Below are 18977 nucleotides of genomic sequence, written 5' to 3' on the forward strand. Positions count from 1 at the left end.
CCTTGTGAATCTTTACAGTGTGATCAAAACTATGGTAAATGAGGCTGCCTAGAGCCATCCACTGGAAAGACAGCCACATAAAAACATCACAATGTGTCTTTGTATACTTTATTCACCCAATCTGGCAACTCCTGGCTCTTCTCCAAAGTCAAAATTGACCATGAAGGGCCGGTGGTATAGCTCAGGAGCACAGCGCCTGCCTGGCAAGTGCAAGGTCCTCAGGCAGATTCCCAGCACCCCACCATCACCACCCAAAAAAAAAAGAAGAAGAAGAAGAAAAGAAATGACTATGAGGTAAACATTTTGAATCCATTCAGGACACTAAGCCAGCCACAAAAATGCAACTAAAGACATTCACAGAAGTTCCAGAAATGATTAAGAAAGTGGCAAGAAATGAGGAGGAGTATTTGGAGAGGGATTAATGCCAATGTGTTTTATTGTAATAAAAATTTTAAAATTATTCCCATGTGGCAAACCACTCCAAAACTTAGTGGTGAAAACAATGATTTAACCCAGGACTCTGAGGTAGGTGGTTGGTGGTGTGGCTGGCCCTATGGGCAGATTCTCTGGGGTCTCACTGGGCTTGTCATTGCCTTCAGGTGACAGGAGCCCAACTGGGACATGTGGCAGAGCGGCCTGGCCCCTGGGCCCGGTGAGACTGACCAACGGCTATTTCTGTCAGCGCTCAGTTTCCTGAGCTACTCACTACTGAAGATACACATTGAGGGTGTTATTCCAGATAGGGCAAGCTGAAGGATGGCATATCATGGACTCAGGGGCCATGAGGACAGAGCTATGATGATAGGAGGGGCCCCGCTTGGTTCCTATGCCAGCCCTGGCCCATTGTGACCTCCTTGGCTGCACATGGGCCTTTGTGACTGTCCTCTGGGATAGACCTGTGAACCAGCATGACACCAAAGCGCCCTCAGTAAGAGGGCGGCAGGTCAGCCAGGCCAGAGCCTGGACCTGGGGTCAGAAGGGCTTATAGAGAGGGATGGAGGGGCCCAAGACTCTGGGGCCCTGTGGCCACTCTCATCCCCAGTGTCCCCCAGCCCCAGCTTCGAGCAGCCATGGAGGATGCCTTGATCAGCCCTGCCAGGGATTTGTAAGGTGGCCCTGCCTGGTCCCTCTGCCATCCAATCACTCACTGGAGTCTGGGAGGACCTTCCCAGCCCCAAGGCCAAAGGGTGGGGGGCCTAGGGTGGGAGGCAAGGCCTCCTTTCTGTCCAGCGAAGAAGAGGAGATGCAGCAACAGAGAGCAAGAGAGCCGGGGGGGCCAAGACCAGGAGAAACAGAGGTGGGGATGGGGTGGGGATGGGCCCTCCACCCAGGGTCAGAGCAAGGGCCACCCAGGCGGGGAGCATCCCCCAGCTCAGGGCCTAGACTCTGCCCCTGCCCCACCCTGCCCCTAGGAGGAGGGGCCTCAGTTGCACCCAGAGCAGTACCCCCTCAGCTCCAGAGAGGGCGGCTGGGGTCTGCAAAACCATCCTTTCTCCAGCTGGAGCGGGAGAATCACAGCCTGGTGAGTGCAGCTCTGCCAGCTGGAGGCTTCAAGCTGCTCCCCACTGCCCTGGCCTCTGTCTGCTCACAAAGCCTCAGCCCCAGCCCTCCACCCCAGTTTCCTGCCTGAGAAGTGGCCAAGACAGGTGACCCCATCTCTATCTCGAACTCCAGAAAAGGCAGAATCAGGACCTCCGGGAGCAGCTTGGGGCAATGCTGGGGCCAGGGCAGCAGTTCCTGCCCCTATGTCCTGAGCACTCCAGCTGCTCAGCCCTGGCCTGGGTAAGTACAGCTGTAGCCCTGTGACTGCACAGCCTCACTTCTGCCCCATGACTGCAGGCCTGAGGCTTCAGCTCCTGCTGACCTGGGGCTCTCCCACAGTCCCCCGAGTCAGCCAGCACCAGGCCCCCAGAGGAGAGGGCTCCTGTGCAGCTGCTGCGGCGCGAGATGTGCCGGGGGGAGGAGGCCTTCGTACAGCAGTCCCAGGTGGGCCTGCAGGGGCAGGGGGTGGGCCCAAGGAGGGGCTACCCAAGCCCATGCTTTGCCCCTCCTCATCTAGAATGAGCTGCAACAGATCCGACTGTCCTTTGAAAGGAAGAAGATGGCCATCACAGAGGTGCCCAGAAAGCCCAGGCCAGGAGGGCTGCACGGGGACTCTCTGTTGGTTCACACCTTGGGCGTGACCCCACCTTCTCCATTCCTAGGTGTGGGATGGTGTGGCAGAAGTACACATGGCCCTGAACAACCAGGCCACTGGTCTCTTGGTAGGTCCCCAAAGGTGACACTGAGGAGGATGAGTGGGGGAGGTATGGAAGGCTGGAGGTGAGAAACCCGGAAGGTGGCAAGGTGGCTGGGGTGGAGTGCCCAACTTACCTTCTTTGCCCTCCAGAACCTGAAGAAGGACATTCGGGGTGTGCTAGACCAAATGGAGGACATTCAGCTGGAGATTCTGGGGTGACATGGGGACCTAAGGCCTGGCTGAGCCACATCAGGATGGGGAAGACCCTATAGCTCCACAGTATGGGGTGGTATGAGGCAGGGGTGGGGGCCACAGTCCTGATAGCCCCACTCCCCACCCCAGGGAGCGGGCCCAGTGCCGCAGCCAGGCAAGGAAGGAGCAGCAGATGGCATGTGTGGCAGTGAGTTTCCCACCCCCACCCCTCCCTGCTGTGGGTGGGCTCCAGGGCAGGAACCCTCCCACTCCTGACCAGTCACCATGGAAAACAGTTCCTGTGGAGGGGCAGGGTTGGGCCACAGCTGGGGGGACACCATAGCTGAGGACCCCTACCCTCTGCCACAGCCCTCAGCACAGGCCCTGACATAGTCCCCTCCCCTACAGAAAGGGAGGCTACAGCTGGGATGTTCCAAGGGCTTCAAGGGCCAGCTCTGGTAGGTCACTTTGCGGGCAGAGCCCATTCTCCCGGATCATCCCCACAGCGGCCCCTCCCCCTGACCACCACCGCCCACAGGCTGCTGGCCCTGAGGCTACTGTTGGGCACCCTGCTGGCCTGCACTGCTGCCTACGTGTACGTGGTGGACCCCGCGCCCTTTGAGGGGTTGGTGCCGCCCCTGCTGAGCCGAGCCACGGTCTGGAAGCTCCGGGCCTTACTGGGCCCCTTCCTGCGTCTCGAGGTGGATGACTTCCTGCCCTTCTAGGCCGGAGGCCCAGTAGCCCCAGCGAGGAGGAGGCCAGGCTGCCGGCGTTGTCCCAGGTGTCCAGTGGCCTTGCCGGCTCCTGCCCACGGCACCGCCAAGCACCATCCCCGCCAGGAGCTGTGAAGGGTGGAGGCGGGTCTGTCCTGAGGGCTGGGCCTGTGGCTGGACATATAGTCATGACATGTTTGGTGTGTGAACTTGTTTGCAAGGAAACCAACATGGGGGCAAATGTTTTGATGTTTCTAAGGCACCCTGTCAGTCTGGCACAGAGGTCTCTCAGGGCAAGGCCCCTGCCTGACCCCCAGCACCAGCGCTGGCTCCCTCTCCCCACACTCATCCGGCCACTCTGGGCAGCCTCTCCTGAGGGCTCTGAAACGAGGGTGTCAGGAAGGTCTTCTCTAAGAGGCACTAGCCCAAAAAAGACCAGCGGTCCTTCGTTCTCAATTCACCAGAGCCTTCAGTCTACTGAACACCCTCACCCTGTCACCATCCTCAGGGCTTCTGTCCCCTCTTCAACCCAGGGTCCCTGTCCAGCCTAGCCTCCTGGCACTGCCCAAGGCTCAGACAAGGGGACCACATTGTTGGACAGAGCCATGGAGGTAAACACCAAAAAATTTTATTTTGGGGAATTCAATTGGCAGCGGGGATATCTCAGAACAACAGAGAATAGCTTTGTGGCTCTCTTGTCCCAAAATGGGAGACACCTATTGCCCAGGGTGGACCCTGGGAAAGAACCCCAAGCAGGAAGAGGGCTGGCAGAGCTCCATCCTGCTCTGTCCCAGGGGGCCTTCAGGCCTAGCAGGCTGGGATACTGCAGGGCTGTGGGCCTCAGGGCCCTCAAGCTCCCAGGGGCATCATCCCTGGATAACAGCCCAGGTGGGGCCAGAGAAGAGCTGTGAACAGGAACCCCATGGGTGGGGCAGCTAAGGGGCCCTGCCAGATGAGCTGAGGCCCAGGGCCCACAAGGCTGGTGGCTCCAGGTTAAGGCATCTGTTCCTGTGCTGGGAGTAGGGTAGGGAGAGTGCAGTGACGGCAAGAGCAACCTGAGACCCCCACCCCAGCCCAACCCACAGAGGCCGGTCCCCGAGAGGAAGTGGCTTAATCTAAAGTGCTTGGTGGGGCAGGGAAGCTGGGGTGAAGGTCGTGCTGGTCCCAGTGGGGTTTCCACCCCCTGCAGCAGGTGGGGGGCTTCCTGAGGTCACCTGGACACAGGGTCACGGGCCCTGGCAGGCTGGAGTCAATCAGAACATGGCTGGTGGAGAGGGGACCCTCTGCCCACGCCCAATCTTCCCCAGGGTCCTGGTAGCCTGGCTCCCTGGGACCCCAGTTGGGCTATCCAGGGCCTCGGAGCTGCCCACTTGGCAGTTGGCTAGGGCCCCGAGAGGCTGGGGAAAAGACTGGATGCAGCCGAGTGCAGGCGGCACATGGTCCCGCGCGGGGGTGCCCCAGAGGCTGGGCTCCAGGGGGCCCGCAGCGATGGGCGGTCCTCAGGGAGGCCGAGGTGGCACAGGTGCAGGCTGGGGGGCCCCCTGGGTTGGCCACGCCGCCCCCATGCGCGGCTACAGGTGCCTATTCGCCCCCTGTGGGCCGTGGCATCCAAAGAGAAAAGCAGAAAGGTGGAGGTCAGCATGGGGCAGAGATGCAGGATTCAAGGCTCCAGGTACCTCCCTCTGGGTCCCTGAGTTCCCACCCCCCAGCCTGGCCCACACTCAGCCCCAGTCATGGATTCCTGGCACTCCCCAATACCAGCATGACATGTCAGACAAGAGTGACTACCAGAAAATACAGTGGCTCCTAGAAGACCCCAAGCCAGCAGGGGGCCATACTCGCCCTCCACTCTATCTTCTCAGAGTCCTTGGGGTGGGCCCAGTTCCAGTCTTTCCCTACTTACCTAGTTGGCATCTTAAAAGTGCTACACCTGGGTGTGAAAACATACTTGTCAGCCAAGGACCCACCACCAGCCCCCAGACTTGGGCTTCAGTCAAATACCCTAAAGAACATTCTGCCCTATGACAGCCAGCCACCCCTCTCCTAATACCATAGATCCCCTGGAGTCCCCTGTACCCACAGCCCTGGCTTCACCAAGGAAAGGATCAGAATGTCTTTTTCTTTTTTTAATAAAATTATAGATATATAGATGTAGATATAAAAACATAAAACAGACACAATGCAAGCAGACGCTGCCATGTGCTTACTCTCAGGTCCCTGATGCCAGGGGAAGCACTGACCTCCCTCTCCAATGTGCTTTCCACATGGCACTGGCCAGGCCAGGGCCGGGGACTTCCTATGCCTTGGGGTGGGGCTTCTCCAGTTTGACAGGGAGGGCCTGAGGGCTGGGGATAGGGCTTCAGGTCTCACTGGCTCCTGGGGTGGTGTCTGGTCTACATGCCTGCTTCCACACCCTCCAACCCCAAGAGCACAAAGCAGAAGTTAAGGCTTCAATGAAAAAGACAGTGGCAGCCGAGCAAACACATTGGACGTGGCACGGCAGCACAGCACACAGACATGGGGACACAAGCCCGCAGGCCAGGCAAGATGGAACACACGGAGCTGGGACCCCACCACAGGTGGCTGCCTGTCTGTCCCTCCACCCATCCATCACAACCCAGAGCAGGCCGGGGCTGCAGAAGCATCAACCTTGACAAGCTGCAAGCTGCCAGCCAGTTGGGGAAAGGCAACATGTTAGGGGCAGCTAGGAGGGCAGGGCCCCACCTCTGTTCATCTCAGGGCCACAGTGACCCATCTATAAGGGGAGTAGGCAGGCCAGTAGGATTGCTGGAGACTGACCTATAGGGATGAGGGTGACAGGGTGGTGAGGTTGAGATTGGCCAGTGGGGGAAGCACTCTGGGTTCCCCCTCACTGCCCGGCAGGGGCAGACATACAGGCCCACACCCTGGCAACACCCAGCCCAGCTTTGCCCTGGGACCCAACTTCCTGGTGAGATGAGTGGACGGACTGGCACAGGGCACTGGGACAAGCTTGTGGAGGCGTGGCGCTCTCTCCTGCTGATGCGTCCACACCAGGCTTGGGCGGTGGCCTCTCCCTGGGGCAGAGAAGTTGGAGGGGCTAGGGGGAACCACCATGGGGTCCTGGTCCCTGTAGCGCCATGGCAGACAGGTGGTGGTCAGTTCTCACACCGAGATCTCGTACGTTGTCCCACCCACGCCGGACACCTTCTTAACCAGCGTGTGCCGGGCAGGGCTGGCGGAGGGCCCTTGGGGGCCAGCAGCAGGCCCCAACCAAGGCAGGCCTGGGGACTGCCCGTTAAGCTTACTTGGGGGGGTCTTCAGCTGAGGGTGGTCCCTGCATTAAAACAAGCACATATATGCATGTACACAGTGAACATGGGACGGTGGTATGACAGGACACATAGACATGGACTGCACCCGTGTCCTAGACCCTGGTTGTATTGTCACAAAATAGATGTCAGACATCTTGGGTCCCTTGATTTCTCCCAGCTGGCACTGGTCACTAAACTGAGCCCTAAGCCTTATCCCACCTTGTCCTGGTGCCCTAGGTAGGGAAGCCTGGTAGTAATACTGTCTGGACCCACCCTGTCCCCTCAGAATGACGGGCTTTTTTTCTGTCCTCTGGCCAGCCAGTGCTGACCAGTCCTTGCTGCTTAAACATCCCTGTGTACAAAAGCCTCTCTCTCCCCAACTTCTGTTGTCTGCCTCACCACAGCCACATCCTGAACCCTAAGGAACCAGCCAGGCTCCAGTAGCATGGGGTCAGGAGCCATGTTCAAGGCCAGGTTGCACTCCCCAGCTTCCCTGTGGCCCAGGGTCTCCTCTAGGGCCTCATCTGCCAATAGGAAAACTGAGCCTTTGCTCAGGGTAGTGGGGGCCTGGATGGGACAGTGTCAGGATGGTGCCATGAGGGGCCGGGGAGATGGCTCAGTGGAATAGGCATTTCCCTGGCAAGGGCAAGGGCCCAAGTTCAATCCCTGGTTCTGCCAAAAAAAAAAAAAAAAAGGATGGTGCCATGAGGGCTTGTCCCACACAATGCTCAACCTGGCTCTGCAAGGCAGCCTCAGTTGACAAACCACTGGGAAGCCTTGGTTTCTCTAAGTAGAAGCTGGATAGCTTGTTGCACTGTCATATGATGTCCATATTTAGCCTTAGCCTCTTGGGCTACATCAAGGCAGGCCCAAGGAGAGCCCCAAGCAGACCCAGGAAGGAGAGAGCTCATGACCCCACAGAGACCCAGGCTGTGGTTTGGCACCAGTTCCAGAGGAAGTCATCCCTGGGCCTTTCTGTGTGCTGGGTCTGTGTCAGCTGAGACAGTGTGAGATGTTGCGCTCACTCTCCTGCCCTCACACAGACATGGAGTGTACCCCGGGGAATCCTCAGTGTTGGGCCAGCTTCATATAAGGCAACTAAGAGGTCTTTGAGGCAAGATGAAGCCCACCCTTTCTGCCTGGTCCCCCACAGCCACCATAGCACCAGGCCAAGAGGAGCGGGCCCCAAGGAACCTGGATGATACCCTGTATGGGAAACCCACCCGTACCACCAGCACCCACCTCTGCACAGCCAGTGAGGGCGGCCGTTCTGGGAGGTCCGTGTGGATGAAGGCGACAGCTTTGGGGCCCACGTAGGAGGGCGAGTGGGGAGTACCAGGCGGAGAGGGGAGGCCTTGGCGAGCAGGTGACCTGTGTGAACCACTGCCTGGCCGTGGCCCTGGGGCACTGCTGCTAGCTTGGTCTGCCTGCAGGGAGGACGAGGATGTCCGTGGTGCTCGGCTCACAGAGCTGCTCAATGAGGACAGGGATGTCTGTAGGGCAGGGTTGCGGGCACCACCAAAGCCAGGCCCAGCCACGAGGTCATCTCTGGAGCCGTAGCGCAGCATGGGGCCTCGGCTGCCATCAGACAACATGCTGGCCTGCTGCAAGCTGTAGGAGCTAGGTGCGTCATAGACGCCAGAGTCGCCGAAGAGCGAGTCAGCCTGGGAGCGCAGCAGCCGCTCTCGCTCCTCCCTGTCCTTGCGCTCCTGGATGGAGGCCATGATGGTCCGAGACAGGTTGTCATAGCGTACAGGTGAGGGCTCCCGAGGCCGGGGGCCCAATACAGGACTGAAGCTGCGGGGTGGGGGCCGTGGTGGGTCACCCCCTACCCCGGGGTGCAAGTAGGGTGAGCGGTAGCTGGCTACACCAACTGAGGGGTGCGCTGGGCACGCGTGGCTGCTAGGTGAGCCAGGGTTAAGCAGGCTGTCATAGGACAAGCTGCCATTTCGGTTGGGTAGAGCATGGGGGGCAAAAAGGCTACGATGGGGAGTGGGGGGCCCACCCTCAGAACGCAGGGGCTGCAAGGCCACATGGTCCCCACCCCGCCGGCTGGCAGCCTTGAGGCTCAGGGAGCGCAAAGCACCCGAGAAGGCATCGGTGGCACTAAGCGGCGGGGATGGCGGGTAGGCTGAGTGTAGGCCACCCGGGCCATGATCAGGGAGGTCCAAGCTGGGCTCAGACACAAAGTCTAGGCTGTGGGTGCTGTCATCTGCCAGAGTCAAGGAGTCAGGACCTGACACGGTGACCTGTAGGGGAAGAGAGAACTAGCCACTGCACACCTACTACCCCTCCACCCCCGCCCACCAGACCATGTAGAAGCCGTAACTGGTGATACAGCCCTAGGGCCAGGTGTGCCTAATACAAGGTCTGAGATATTCCTCATGCCTAACCACAGCTCCCTCTCTCATGTCCACTGTGGAAGAGTAGAGTGGGTCCAGCACAATAATCCCAGAAGCTACTTCTGGGAAACCTGCCACTGTCACAATCGCCAGGAGCTACCCCTTGGGTCACACCATGTACACACTAACTCTGGGCCCAAAGGCAATAGGGGCTCTCTGGCTCAAGGCTGCTACAGACACAGGGTTTTGTCCACAGAGTCCACCCCGCCAGGAGACACCTTCTTAGGGCAGCCTCAGACACAGGTAAGATAGGCCTCTTCTAGGCTCTGTGATGGGGCAGATGGCTGGGGTGGAGCGTAGCCACAAAACCCTCAAATCCCAAAGGAGATGAGGGTAAATGTGACCAGGATTCAGAATATACTGTGGGATTGTGATTAGTCTTGGGAAGGTGACCCAGAGAGGGCACCAGATGACCGTCTGCCTATGGGGCAGGGCACCGTATCCACCAGGTCTGGACTCTTGGCCAGGAAGGCCAAGATTCACGACACCACCCAGTGGCCCCAACCACAGGAGTCAGACGTGGACCCTGAGAAACAATTGCTGGCAGCAGAGCTCATCTGGATTACAGGCCCTGCCCTGGGTGGTCCTTAAGGAGAGAAGGCAGCCCACTGTGCAAGCTGTCCAGTGCTGCCAGCTGCTCTACAGTGACAGACAGCAGAACAATTTAACTCAGGAAAAATAAATGTGCTTTCTCAAACAAATCTCAATTCTTCAGAAGGCTTCCCGTGGGCCTCACAGAGTGACTAATGGGGAATTCCAGGCATGCTGACACACTGCTCCTGGGGGCAGCCACCCACCTGCCCTATGGGCTGCCAAACGAAGGACAGGAATGCCCAGTTGGGTTGAATGTCAGCCTCTCTCAGGACACCTCACCCTGCTCCCTTGCGATGGACCTCAAGTCAAGGCGCTCACAGGGTGGGGTTCTACCAGCACTGATGTGGCCAAAGGCTAGCCCTCTTGGGGAAGGGAAACAGCAGGTGGGTAGGGCCTCTCGGAGCAGGCCTGGCCTCCTTACCTGCTCACTAGGCCCACAAAAGGGTGCCTTTGGACCCGTGGGGAAGGCTGGTCGGAATTTGTACATGGCAGGTGTCGGGGGGCTGGTCCTCTGTACTGACAGGGAACTCTCTGAGAAGAAGGGCCACTGTCAGACTGGGATCAGATGAAGGTCAGACCAGGCCCCTCCCCAGCTTGGCTGCCTCCATCTCACCAGCGCTGCCAGGTCTTGGGGTCTTCAGGTCACTTCCAAAGCTGCTGGCCTCCATCTTTGGAGGCAGTGGGGGTCCCAGATCCAGGGGCTTCTCATCCAGCCTATCCAGACTGCCTTTGGACTGGGAGGATCAGGGTCAGTAGGGAGGGGCACTTGGATGGGGGGCAGGGCTTAACTGAGGATCCTTGTCTGGAACCCTGGAGCCCTACCCCAGAATTAGCCCAGTTCTTCCCCTTCCACCTTGTTTGGGTCCCTTCAACCTGCCTGCTTCCCTCCTCCAAGGGTCTGACTCAGATTCCCTCTCCATCTCAGCCCAGACCCCCACCTTGCTGCGGCCAAGGCCTGCCTTCAGCCCATTGTCGCTAAGCTTGACCTTGAGTGGTGCAGCGTGCTCCAGGAGCTCGGGCCGAAGGAAGGGTGGCTTCAGGCTCACGGAGAGTGCCAGCCGGGGTGGTTCCACCACATACCTGCACCAGAGCACAAGGGTCAGTAGCCAGGCATCCCAGATGAGAACACTAAGGGAAGGACCAGCCCCACCTGATGAGAGCAGAGAGGGCCTGGGCTGAGGATTTGAGGCTGCCCACCCCACAGGTGCCATTAACCCCTATCCAGGCCGGGCCTCACCGGGGTGCCAGGGGGCTGCACAGCACATGCTCCACGTTCCCATAGCAGCCTCGGGTGAAGGGGTTCACACCCCCGCGGAACTTTCCAGTCACCTGTGAACATGGGACCCTCAGCCAGCCTAGCCACCCAGGGTCCAGGCTAGGGAAGGCAAAGGGATAGACAAGGGCTGCTGGGGTTCCTCTTAAAGTGGTCTTTACGGGAGGCAGATTGGGCAGTCAGCACAGGGGAGGTATCTAACCCAGGTCACACCCCATCCCACAGGGAGCTGCAGAATTTCCTGGCTAAGTGCCTGGTGGTAACAGCTTCCACAGTGAAGATTGTGCAGCGGCACATGCCACCTCACCCGAGGGCTCTGCAGGCCCTGCCCCTGAGGTCTGCACCTGCTCGTTGGTGGTGCGCCCGCGAGTGACCAGCACCACGTGAAAACCAGTAAGGCCGATGACAGGAATGAAGAAGAGGCCAGCCACACACATGACGGCCATGCTGGCCCGTTAAGGCCAATGGCCACAGGTGAGGACAGACAAACCCCATTGTGTTGGTAACACAGCGGGTACCTGAGGACAGATACATCCCCTCTGCCCTTCTAGAGATGGTGACTCATGCACTGGGATCCCCAGGCAGCTGACCAACCCACTAGAGCCTCAATTACCCCTATGGTACATGTGCTTTTGGGATAAAGGATACGTGATAGTGGTGTGGGCAGCTCCTAGGCCTTCGGCGTGGTTCAGCACATAGACTAGACCAAAGGCCACAACGCCCACCATGTGTGCACTGAGCGACAGCAGGAACAGGAAGAAGTAGCGGTAGTTGCGACGTCCAATGCAGTTGTTGACCCAGGGGCAGTGGTGGTCAAAGTCCTGAGCAGAGGCAGCATGTCAGACACACGATGGATGGAACTGGGTATGGGGCCTGGTTAGTGGGGACACAGAGAAGTGGGACAGTTACCTCTACGCAGTTGTCGCAGACGCTGCAGTGCGAGCAGCGTGGTGGGCGGTAGAAGTGGCACGTGGCACACCACTTCATGCGGACTTGGATGCCGCGCACATCTACGTTCTTGTATAGCGGGGCCCGGAAGTCGTCCTCTTTGTCTTCGTCCTCGTCCGCTGTAGATCAGGACCCAGGTGGAGTGGTGAAGGGACAGGAAGGAGACTATCTTAGCAGGAGGAGCCCCTTCCCAGTCTCTGCTCAACCCACTGACTGGGAGCCCCCAAGTCTCTCCAAAGTCAGCCACTCACACTATAGTGAAAATGAGCAAATGAACTGCCCTACCATAGGGCCCTACCTCTGGGGAAGACACCAGGGTCCATGAAGGTGGCCATGCTGAAATTGGCCAGGACAAAGAGGAAAATGATGCCATTGTAGACAGGAACAGCTGGGGACACAGCTCTTGTCAACCATGGGCACCTGCAATAAATAACCAGGCAGGGGGCTGGGTCTGGGGGGTTACTGGTGGGGGAAGCAGGGTACAGCTAAGAAATGTAGCTATGTGTGTGCAGGCTGGTCCTGCCAAGCCAACAGCAGGGTTTGAGAGGTTGCTATGGGCCTCAGGGGTAATCAATCCCTCACCCCACGGTTCCCTGCACTCCAGTCCTGACCTCTACCACCTCCAGGATAGCTGTCAAGAACACAATTCACAGTGAGGAAACTGAGGCTCAGCAGAGGCCCACCAGGAGTGGTGGCAAATGCCTGGAGTCCCAGCACTCAGCAGGGTGAGGCATGAGGATTGCTGTAAGTAAAAGGCCATTCTGGGCTACAAAGTGGTACAGCTCAATGGCACAGGACCTGCCTGGCCAGTCCAAGGACCTGAGTTCAATTCCCAATACCAAAAGAGAGAGACAGACTTATCAGCCTGGGGTCACTACAGGAAGAGTGACCCAAAGCTAAACCATGTATGTATTTCTACCCCAGCCACAACTTCACCAGACTCCCCTGCCCTGGCTTGGTGGGGGAAAGAAGGCATACAATAAATAAGCCTATTATACCCACATCCTGTGACAGATTGAGGCCAGTGACCCACCTGGGCAGCTGAGGTCACCCCAGACATCAACCAGACCTGTCCTCAGCCTGGCAGAGTTCCCTTACCAGGAAGATCAAGTGCCATGCACAGGATGTGAAGCCCAAGCCTGGATGTAAATGCACGGGGAATATCCCCTGCTCTTCCCTGAAGGGCGCAGCACTGCCCAGATAGCCCCTTTTAGTTTGTCACCTTGCTCTCCAGATGGCAGCACAGAATACTTGAAGACGCTGGAAAAGCACAAGGCCCTCAGCACCTCTCAACTCCAGCACTTGGCTCCAATGCCACCTACCCCCTCTTCTGGGAAGCCTTCCAGGACTCCTGGCTAACTTCCACAGCCTTCTTGGAAGGGTCCTGGCCTGCATATGTCCCTGATGCACACTTGCCTCCGCCCTCACGGGACCTGACCAGAGTACCCTCTATGGAGACCCATCAACCTCCAGTTGCCCAGCCCTGACCCTACAATGGGGTCCTTGAGCAGATCCACTCAGCTCTGTCTCTCTCTGCACCCAGCTGCTGTGACACGTGAAGGGGCATGCCAGAGGTTCATTCCCCTCCCAGCACTCAGGTCCTCTGTGTGGTTGGCCAGTGGGGATTCCCCATGAGAGTCATGACCAGGCAGGTGAAAAGACGGTGATCACCAGCAGGGCCAGAGGAGTCCATGGCCCTGTGCCACCCCAACGCATGCTGGCCACACGGTGCGCCCCCGCCTGCCTTGGCCAGGAGCCAGCCCTGCCACCCCGGCAACCACCTCCATGGCAGCAGAACTATTTTTAGTGGAAAGCAAGAGGCTATTTAAAGATTCTGCTTCCCACGGCAGTACCCTCTGTGGGGCTGAGAGCCGTGAATTACCCCTTCCTCTTTTCCACAGCCTAGCAAGGACACAGTGAGGGCTTGGGCAATGGCCATAAGGGTCCCTCTGTCTGGAGGATCTTTCTCCATCACCCTTGTCCTGGTGGCTTGTAGCTTTCACCCACCACATGCCTTCTTTCTATGTTCCCACCCCTGCCTGGCATACAGATGGCCTTCAAAAGGCCTGTGACCTATAATCCAACACCATCCAGCAAGGCAACAATGGGCCTCTCAGGTGTGGTCAGCTTGGCAGGGTGGGGTGGGAGACAGTCAGTGGAGAGGGGCTTAACCGGTATGGGACAGACATGCCCAAGTGAACTGCCCCAGCCTTCCAGGGAAAGATGGGGCACCTTAGAGTTCACAGCCTAGCAAGGACGAAGACCCATCCTAGCTGATATGAGAACCCTCCCTATAGTATCTCCTGAAAGGGTTGGCTACATGACCTGGGCAAAGTGAAAACATGGATCCTTTGTTAAAAATTCAGAATCTTTCAATCCCTGGTACCCTCTCCCCCAAAAAATATTCATAATCTTAAGACCATGAGAACAGAGTATTAGATCCTCATGGTGTCTGCAGAGCCACCTATAGGGAAAGGAGGGTGCATCCCAAGGTAGGCTGCAAATGGGGCGGATAGATACACAGACGCAGATGCTGGAGGTGTGGGATGCCATATCAGGGCAGGAGGACATGTGAGGGGGTCAAGCACAGGCTTCATTCCTGTATCCAGGGCCCGGCCCGTACAGCACATCTTACTGAAGGAGTGGGACATTAGCTATTCTCCCATTTTGTAGGCAGGGAAAGGAGGATCAGAAGCTTCAGGGCAATTCTGTGTCTGAGCTCTGCAATCTGATCCTCATTTGGTTAGTCTCAGGGTGTGTTCACCTGAACCTCATGCTGACCAAAATCCCCACTAACAGGCAGTACTATACTACTCTGACCGCCTTGAGCCTTGATTTCCTTTCAGGCCAAAAGGGTGAGACAGCAGCCCTGAGTGAGATGCCCAGGGGCGGGTGGGGACAGTCACCTTGCAGTGACAAAGCCACATTTGGGAATTTGCACTGATGGGGCCCACACTTGTGCTGAGACACTGGACAACTTGCTCAGTGCGGGCATTGCCCGCCTCAACGTCTGGGAAGGACAGAGGGGGCTTGGCTGGGCGTCAGAAAGTTCTAAGGAAGTACAGGTTCTGTGACTGGGACCTGGCCCACTGTCCACCCACCAGCTCCAGTCCCTAGGATGGAACTAAGCTCAGGACCATGTATTTGTCATCCTCCAGGTGGTATCACAAGGGTCCTCAGGCCTTGATGCTACCCAAAGGGGTCAGGCCCCCCAGCTAACCTATGAGGCACCAGGGAGCATTCAGAACTCAGGAAACACACGCACTAGGCAGAGGAAGAGACAAAGAACACACACAGGTACATGCACAGATGTGCACATGTGAACACATGCACATACATGCATGTGCACACACAGAACATGCTGTAAGAAACACAAGTACATTTGTGCATGCATGCACAGGCATAAGTACACAAGCAAGATACATACACATTCGAGGCAGAGGCATCCACAGACATGCTCACTTGTGCACATGCATGGATGCAGATATACCCACCATGTGGCTATAACTGCACATTTGTTTACACACAGAAACATACACATGGACATATATGAACACACATGCATAGGCATGCTCCTCCTCCCCCTGCCCCCAGTGCTGCCCAACTCTAGTCCCACTGCCCCTCTGCCCCCCACCTCTGGGTTCACACAGCTCCCTATGGACAGAGTAAATGTGAGAACATACGAGGACCCTTGTGGACATTCAAGGATGTGTGAGGACACAAGGAGACCAGAGAGGACATATGAGAACATGCAAAGATGCAGAAGGATACACGAGGATACTCAAGGACACATGAGCTCAGGGCAAGACCCAGTAGGCAAGAGTGCCAGCTGGGATAATGCCCTACATCTGCCCAGGCCTGAGGTGTACAACAGGCTGCCCCTTCGCCGGCTGGTTTCAGGAGGCCCCAGCTTGAGCCTAGAGCTTGCAGGAGTGTCAGAAAGACAGGACAACTACAGGCCCCAGGCCAGGGTGGGGAATCTGGCCTTCTGTGAGCCAGGCAGGAACCAATCACTTCCGTCTGATGCCCTCCTGGCTGGATTAACTTGTGCTGTGGGCAAGGCAGGGTCCTGGAAAGGCCTTCCAAGTACTTCCTCCTGCTCCAACCCTGCCTCCTCAGTGGCAGGGACCTGGGCAAGTCATAAGACCCTACTGCGTGTTTCACCCAGGTGGAGGTCCCAAGTCCTGTGAGGACTAGCAAGAACATCCAGGCAACAGGGTGGCCTTAGAGAAAGCAAGTCTGCCACAGCTAAATATAGAATGGAAAATTTTAACTCAGATGTTTTCATTTAAATCAGGTTCTTCATTAAAACCATTTGAGAGTGACACTGGCCCATGGGGGTACCCAGGCCCCAAAGGCCCACAACCACTTTACCCTGGTCATTCCAGGCAGGGCCACTAGGCTCTGAAGAACCTGCACCTACCTGCTTGATCCCTATAACATCTGACAGATGGGGAACAGGCTTAGGAAGCCAGGGATGCTGTGTGTTCCCAGGTCACACACAGTGTGACCTAGATCCTTGTCTATGGGACCCAGGCCTACAGTCTGCTGTCCTGGGCTGAGGCTTCAAGTATGAAGAGGGCTCAAGCCCATCTGGGGACCCATATACCTCAGACAGACATAAGACAGCCCAACCCAGCTCTGGAATTAGTGGTCTGGCCAAGCAGTTCTAGCCTTCTGGTGTACCCAGGGTCCCCATCATTTTGCAAAGTTCTAGGGAGAGCCATGGCTGAGGGCTGAGGGCCGAGGCCTTCAGACTCATTTTACTTAGCACCCATCCCAGCAGAGCAAGAAGGTCTCCTGGGGCCCAGGGACACACAAACCCTAACAGGGCTGCCAAAGTGCTTGTTGAAAGAAGTCTCAGAGAACCTGCTTCACAGCATGTATCCCTTCCTTAGAGAGGGTACACCCCCATGTCAGGCCTCCTCCCTCCACTGGAGCCTCTCCAGCAGACAGTGGAGTGTCCCATTAGCCCCATTTCCTCTTGGTGAGCAGACTGTTAAGGCAATGGCCCTGGTTCTCCAGGCCTCAGGCTCTCTAACCTGCAAGACATCAGGAACCACTGTCCTGAAGGAGGCAACTGACATTTACAGAGTGTAGAGAGGAATGTGGTAGCCACTCAGATCTGGTAAACTCTGAGGAGCAAAGACAGAATGGTGCTCAGGGTGGACCTGTAGGACAGCATGGGAGCTACTCCCCTTCCTAGGTCCCTGTATGAGGCAGAGTGGGCCTGGGCCAGACATACGGTGGAAGAAGGGCATAAAGGAGACAGACAAGAGGCTTGTTCAGACAAAGACATCCACCCAGCATAGCCACCAGACCTGCCTAGAACTCCACCTTTCCAGAAGTGATACGCATGGCCTGCCTTCAGCCAGCTCCTCTGAGATCTGTCCATGATTCTGAAATCCTAGCTGCAGGAACAGTGTGAGCACTTGGTGTAGTGGCTCTTGCCTATAATTCCAGCATCTGGGAGTCTGAAGCAGCAGGACTGCTGCAAGTTTGAGGCTAGCCTCGGCTACATTATGAGTTGAAGGCCAGCCTGAACTCCACAGTAAGACCCTGTTTCAAAACAACAACAAAAGAACAGTGTGGATCCCAGGGCTGGCCTGGCTGCACCTAAGCACAGTGGCAGCAGCACCAGCCCCCAATACCTGGTGCTGCATCAAACTACAATACAAAAACATAAGTGGACTCTCTGAAATCATGGGCACATGACCTGCAAGCACAGCTACAGAACAGACTGTGCAGCAAAGGTAATGTCACGGTGTGCCAGGGTCCAGAGGAGTCCTCTAAGGATAAGAGGAAATGAGGCAGGAGGCCACCCAGGGTAGGGGACTGGTTTTCTTTAAAACTAATTCTCCATATAGAACATATTTTAAAGTTACAAAACAACACTGAGTTGCACTTGACCAGTGAGAACCTAACAGAGACACACCCCAATCTCAGGGGGATCTGGATTGAGCTGAGCCCTACTCCTCAAGCTGTGGTGGAATGTGTCCCCCAGACCTGGCTCCCCAAACCCGCCTACCACTAGCCCCTCTGTCCCACAGCCAGCACCATCTGAGTGACAAGAACATGCTGGCTCTCCAGAGCCAGAAATAAGCCCGTCCACACAGGCCTTTTTTAAACATCTCTTGGCAGCCTGCAGCATCCACCCAGCCCCAGCCTCCAGGTAGAGCCTCTCCCGCCTCCACAGGCACCCAATTCAGATTCACCACGCACACGGCTGCCACCCCCCTTATGAAGGTGAAGGGCACCACACCAAACCACTCCTGCCCGCCGTATGCTCGCTTGCACGCAGAAGCTTCCCCACCTGGAAACAGGTGGCCATGACTCTGGCAACCTGAGCTATGTCAAGACCTTAGACTTGCAGAAGGGGGGTGAGCCGTGAAAGATTCTAACTGAAGCCTAGAACGTGCAATTCTTCATGCTGAAGGATCGGCAGGATGACATCAGGACCACGAAGGGAGGTCAGCAAGCCACTCCAGGTTGTGAGCCAACCTGTGTCTGAGGTGAAGAAGTTGAGGCTGGAGCCACCTGGTGCCCAGCTAGTGAGGGCACACCCTCCCTGCAACTGGAAGCCTGGTCTGGTGTTCCCCACAGGCCTTGGTGTGTAAACATCTGTCCCCCGTGTGACCTGCCCTGCCCCTTCCAACTGTGATAACCTCCAGGGTCTTCTAGAAAAGACCAAGGGAAGGCAGAGGACCCTCACCAGGCCAGGGGCATCAGTCACTATGGAGCAGGCATGTGGCAACTGGGCCAGGCCACACCTACACAGGGGCAACTTGGCTCTGGACTGGAGTGGGCAGCTGAGCCGGGACCGAAGAAAGGCCCATGGCTAATCGCTGAGAGTCAGGGGTTCTGGGTGCCCGGCCCCTGGTGAGCCCGTGGAAAGGAAGGGCTGTAGCCACACCCAGGACTGCCTGGCACACTCAGAGGTGCCCAACCAGCACTACTGCTCTCCAGGACTCACCTGTCCCCGGTACCCCGGGACACAAGCACTCTGTGCAGCAGCCCCTCTCCCCAAGGCTGGGGTTCGCCCCTCTTGCCCCACCCCACCCCTGCCCCACCCCCTCCAGCCCGCCGGCAGCTGCCCCTTGCCCCACAGAGCTGCGCCAGGCCTGCTCCCCGCTGCCACCCGGACTCACGTGAACACGAAGAAGAGGGTGCTGGAGCCCACCAGTAGCGCGGCGGCCGTGGCCACCGGGATGTACTTGGCGGGTTTGAGACGCGTCCCGGGGCTGCGGGGCATCCTGGGCGCCGCGCCGCGGCATCCCTCCCCGGGGCCGGGCGGGCGGGCCGGCCGGGATCTGGCCGGGGTCG

The 18977-nt window shown here is 57.5% G+C and overlaps 2 protein-coding genes across 6 annotated transcripts; one reads left to right on the forward strand and one right to left on the reverse strand.

Moving 5' to 3' along the window:
- Positions 1-915: 915 nt before the first annotated feature.
- Positions 916-3225, forward strand: Ccdc188 (coiled-coil domain containing 188). Of its 4 annotated transcripts, none has more exons than XM_023711838.1 (10): positions 916-1297; positions 1499-1522; positions 1675-1782; positions 1882-1986; positions 2060-2116; positions 2205-2264; positions 2390-2454; positions 2582-2639; positions 2840-2889; positions 2970-3225. In XM_023711838.1, the coding sequence occupies exons 1-10, from the start codon at positions 995-997 to the stop codon at positions 3154-3156; spliced, it is 1017 nt and encodes a 338-aa protein (XP_023567606.1). In that variant the 5' UTR covers positions 916-994; the 3' UTR covers positions 3157-3225. The 4 variants fall into 4 exon arrangements, with proteins under 4 accessions (XP_023567606.1, XP_023567609.1, XP_012369466.2 ...); XM_023711841.1 differs by having other exon boundaries at positions 916-1110; XM_012514012.2 differs by lacking the exon at positions 1882-1986.
- A 551-nt stretch (positions 3226-3776) lies between these two features.
- Zdhhc8 (zinc finger DHHC-type containing 8) lies at positions 3777-18971 on the reverse strand. Of its 2 annotated transcripts, none has more exons than XM_023711516.1 (11): positions 18803-18971; positions 11953-12074; positions 11616-11773; positions 11355-11527; positions 11051-11153; positions 10671-10762; positions 10372-10513; positions 10047-10167; positions 9855-9964; positions 7680-8686; positions 3777-4736 (listed from the first exon to the last, which is right to left on the reverse strand). In XM_023711516.1, the coding sequence occupies exons 1-11, from the start codon at positions 18904-18906 to the stop codon at positions 4526-4528; spliced, it is 2343 nt and encodes a 780-aa protein (XP_023567284.1). In that variant the 5' UTR covers positions 18907-18971; the 3' UTR covers positions 3777-4525. The 2 variants fall into 2 exon arrangements, with proteins under 2 accessions (XP_023567284.1, XP_004628025.1); XM_004627968.2 differs by lacking the exon at positions 3777-4736 and adding an exon at positions 4743-6460.
- Positions 18972-18977: the final 6 nt, after the last annotated feature.

The sequence above is a fragment of the Octodon degus genome, unplaced genomic scaffold (genome assembly GCF_000260255.1).
Source record: "Octodon degus isolate 3935 unplaced genomic scaffold, OctDeg1.0 scaffold00021, whole genome shotgun sequence".
NCBI lineage: Eukaryota > Metazoa > Chordata > Mammalia > Rodentia > Octodontidae > Octodon > Octodon degus.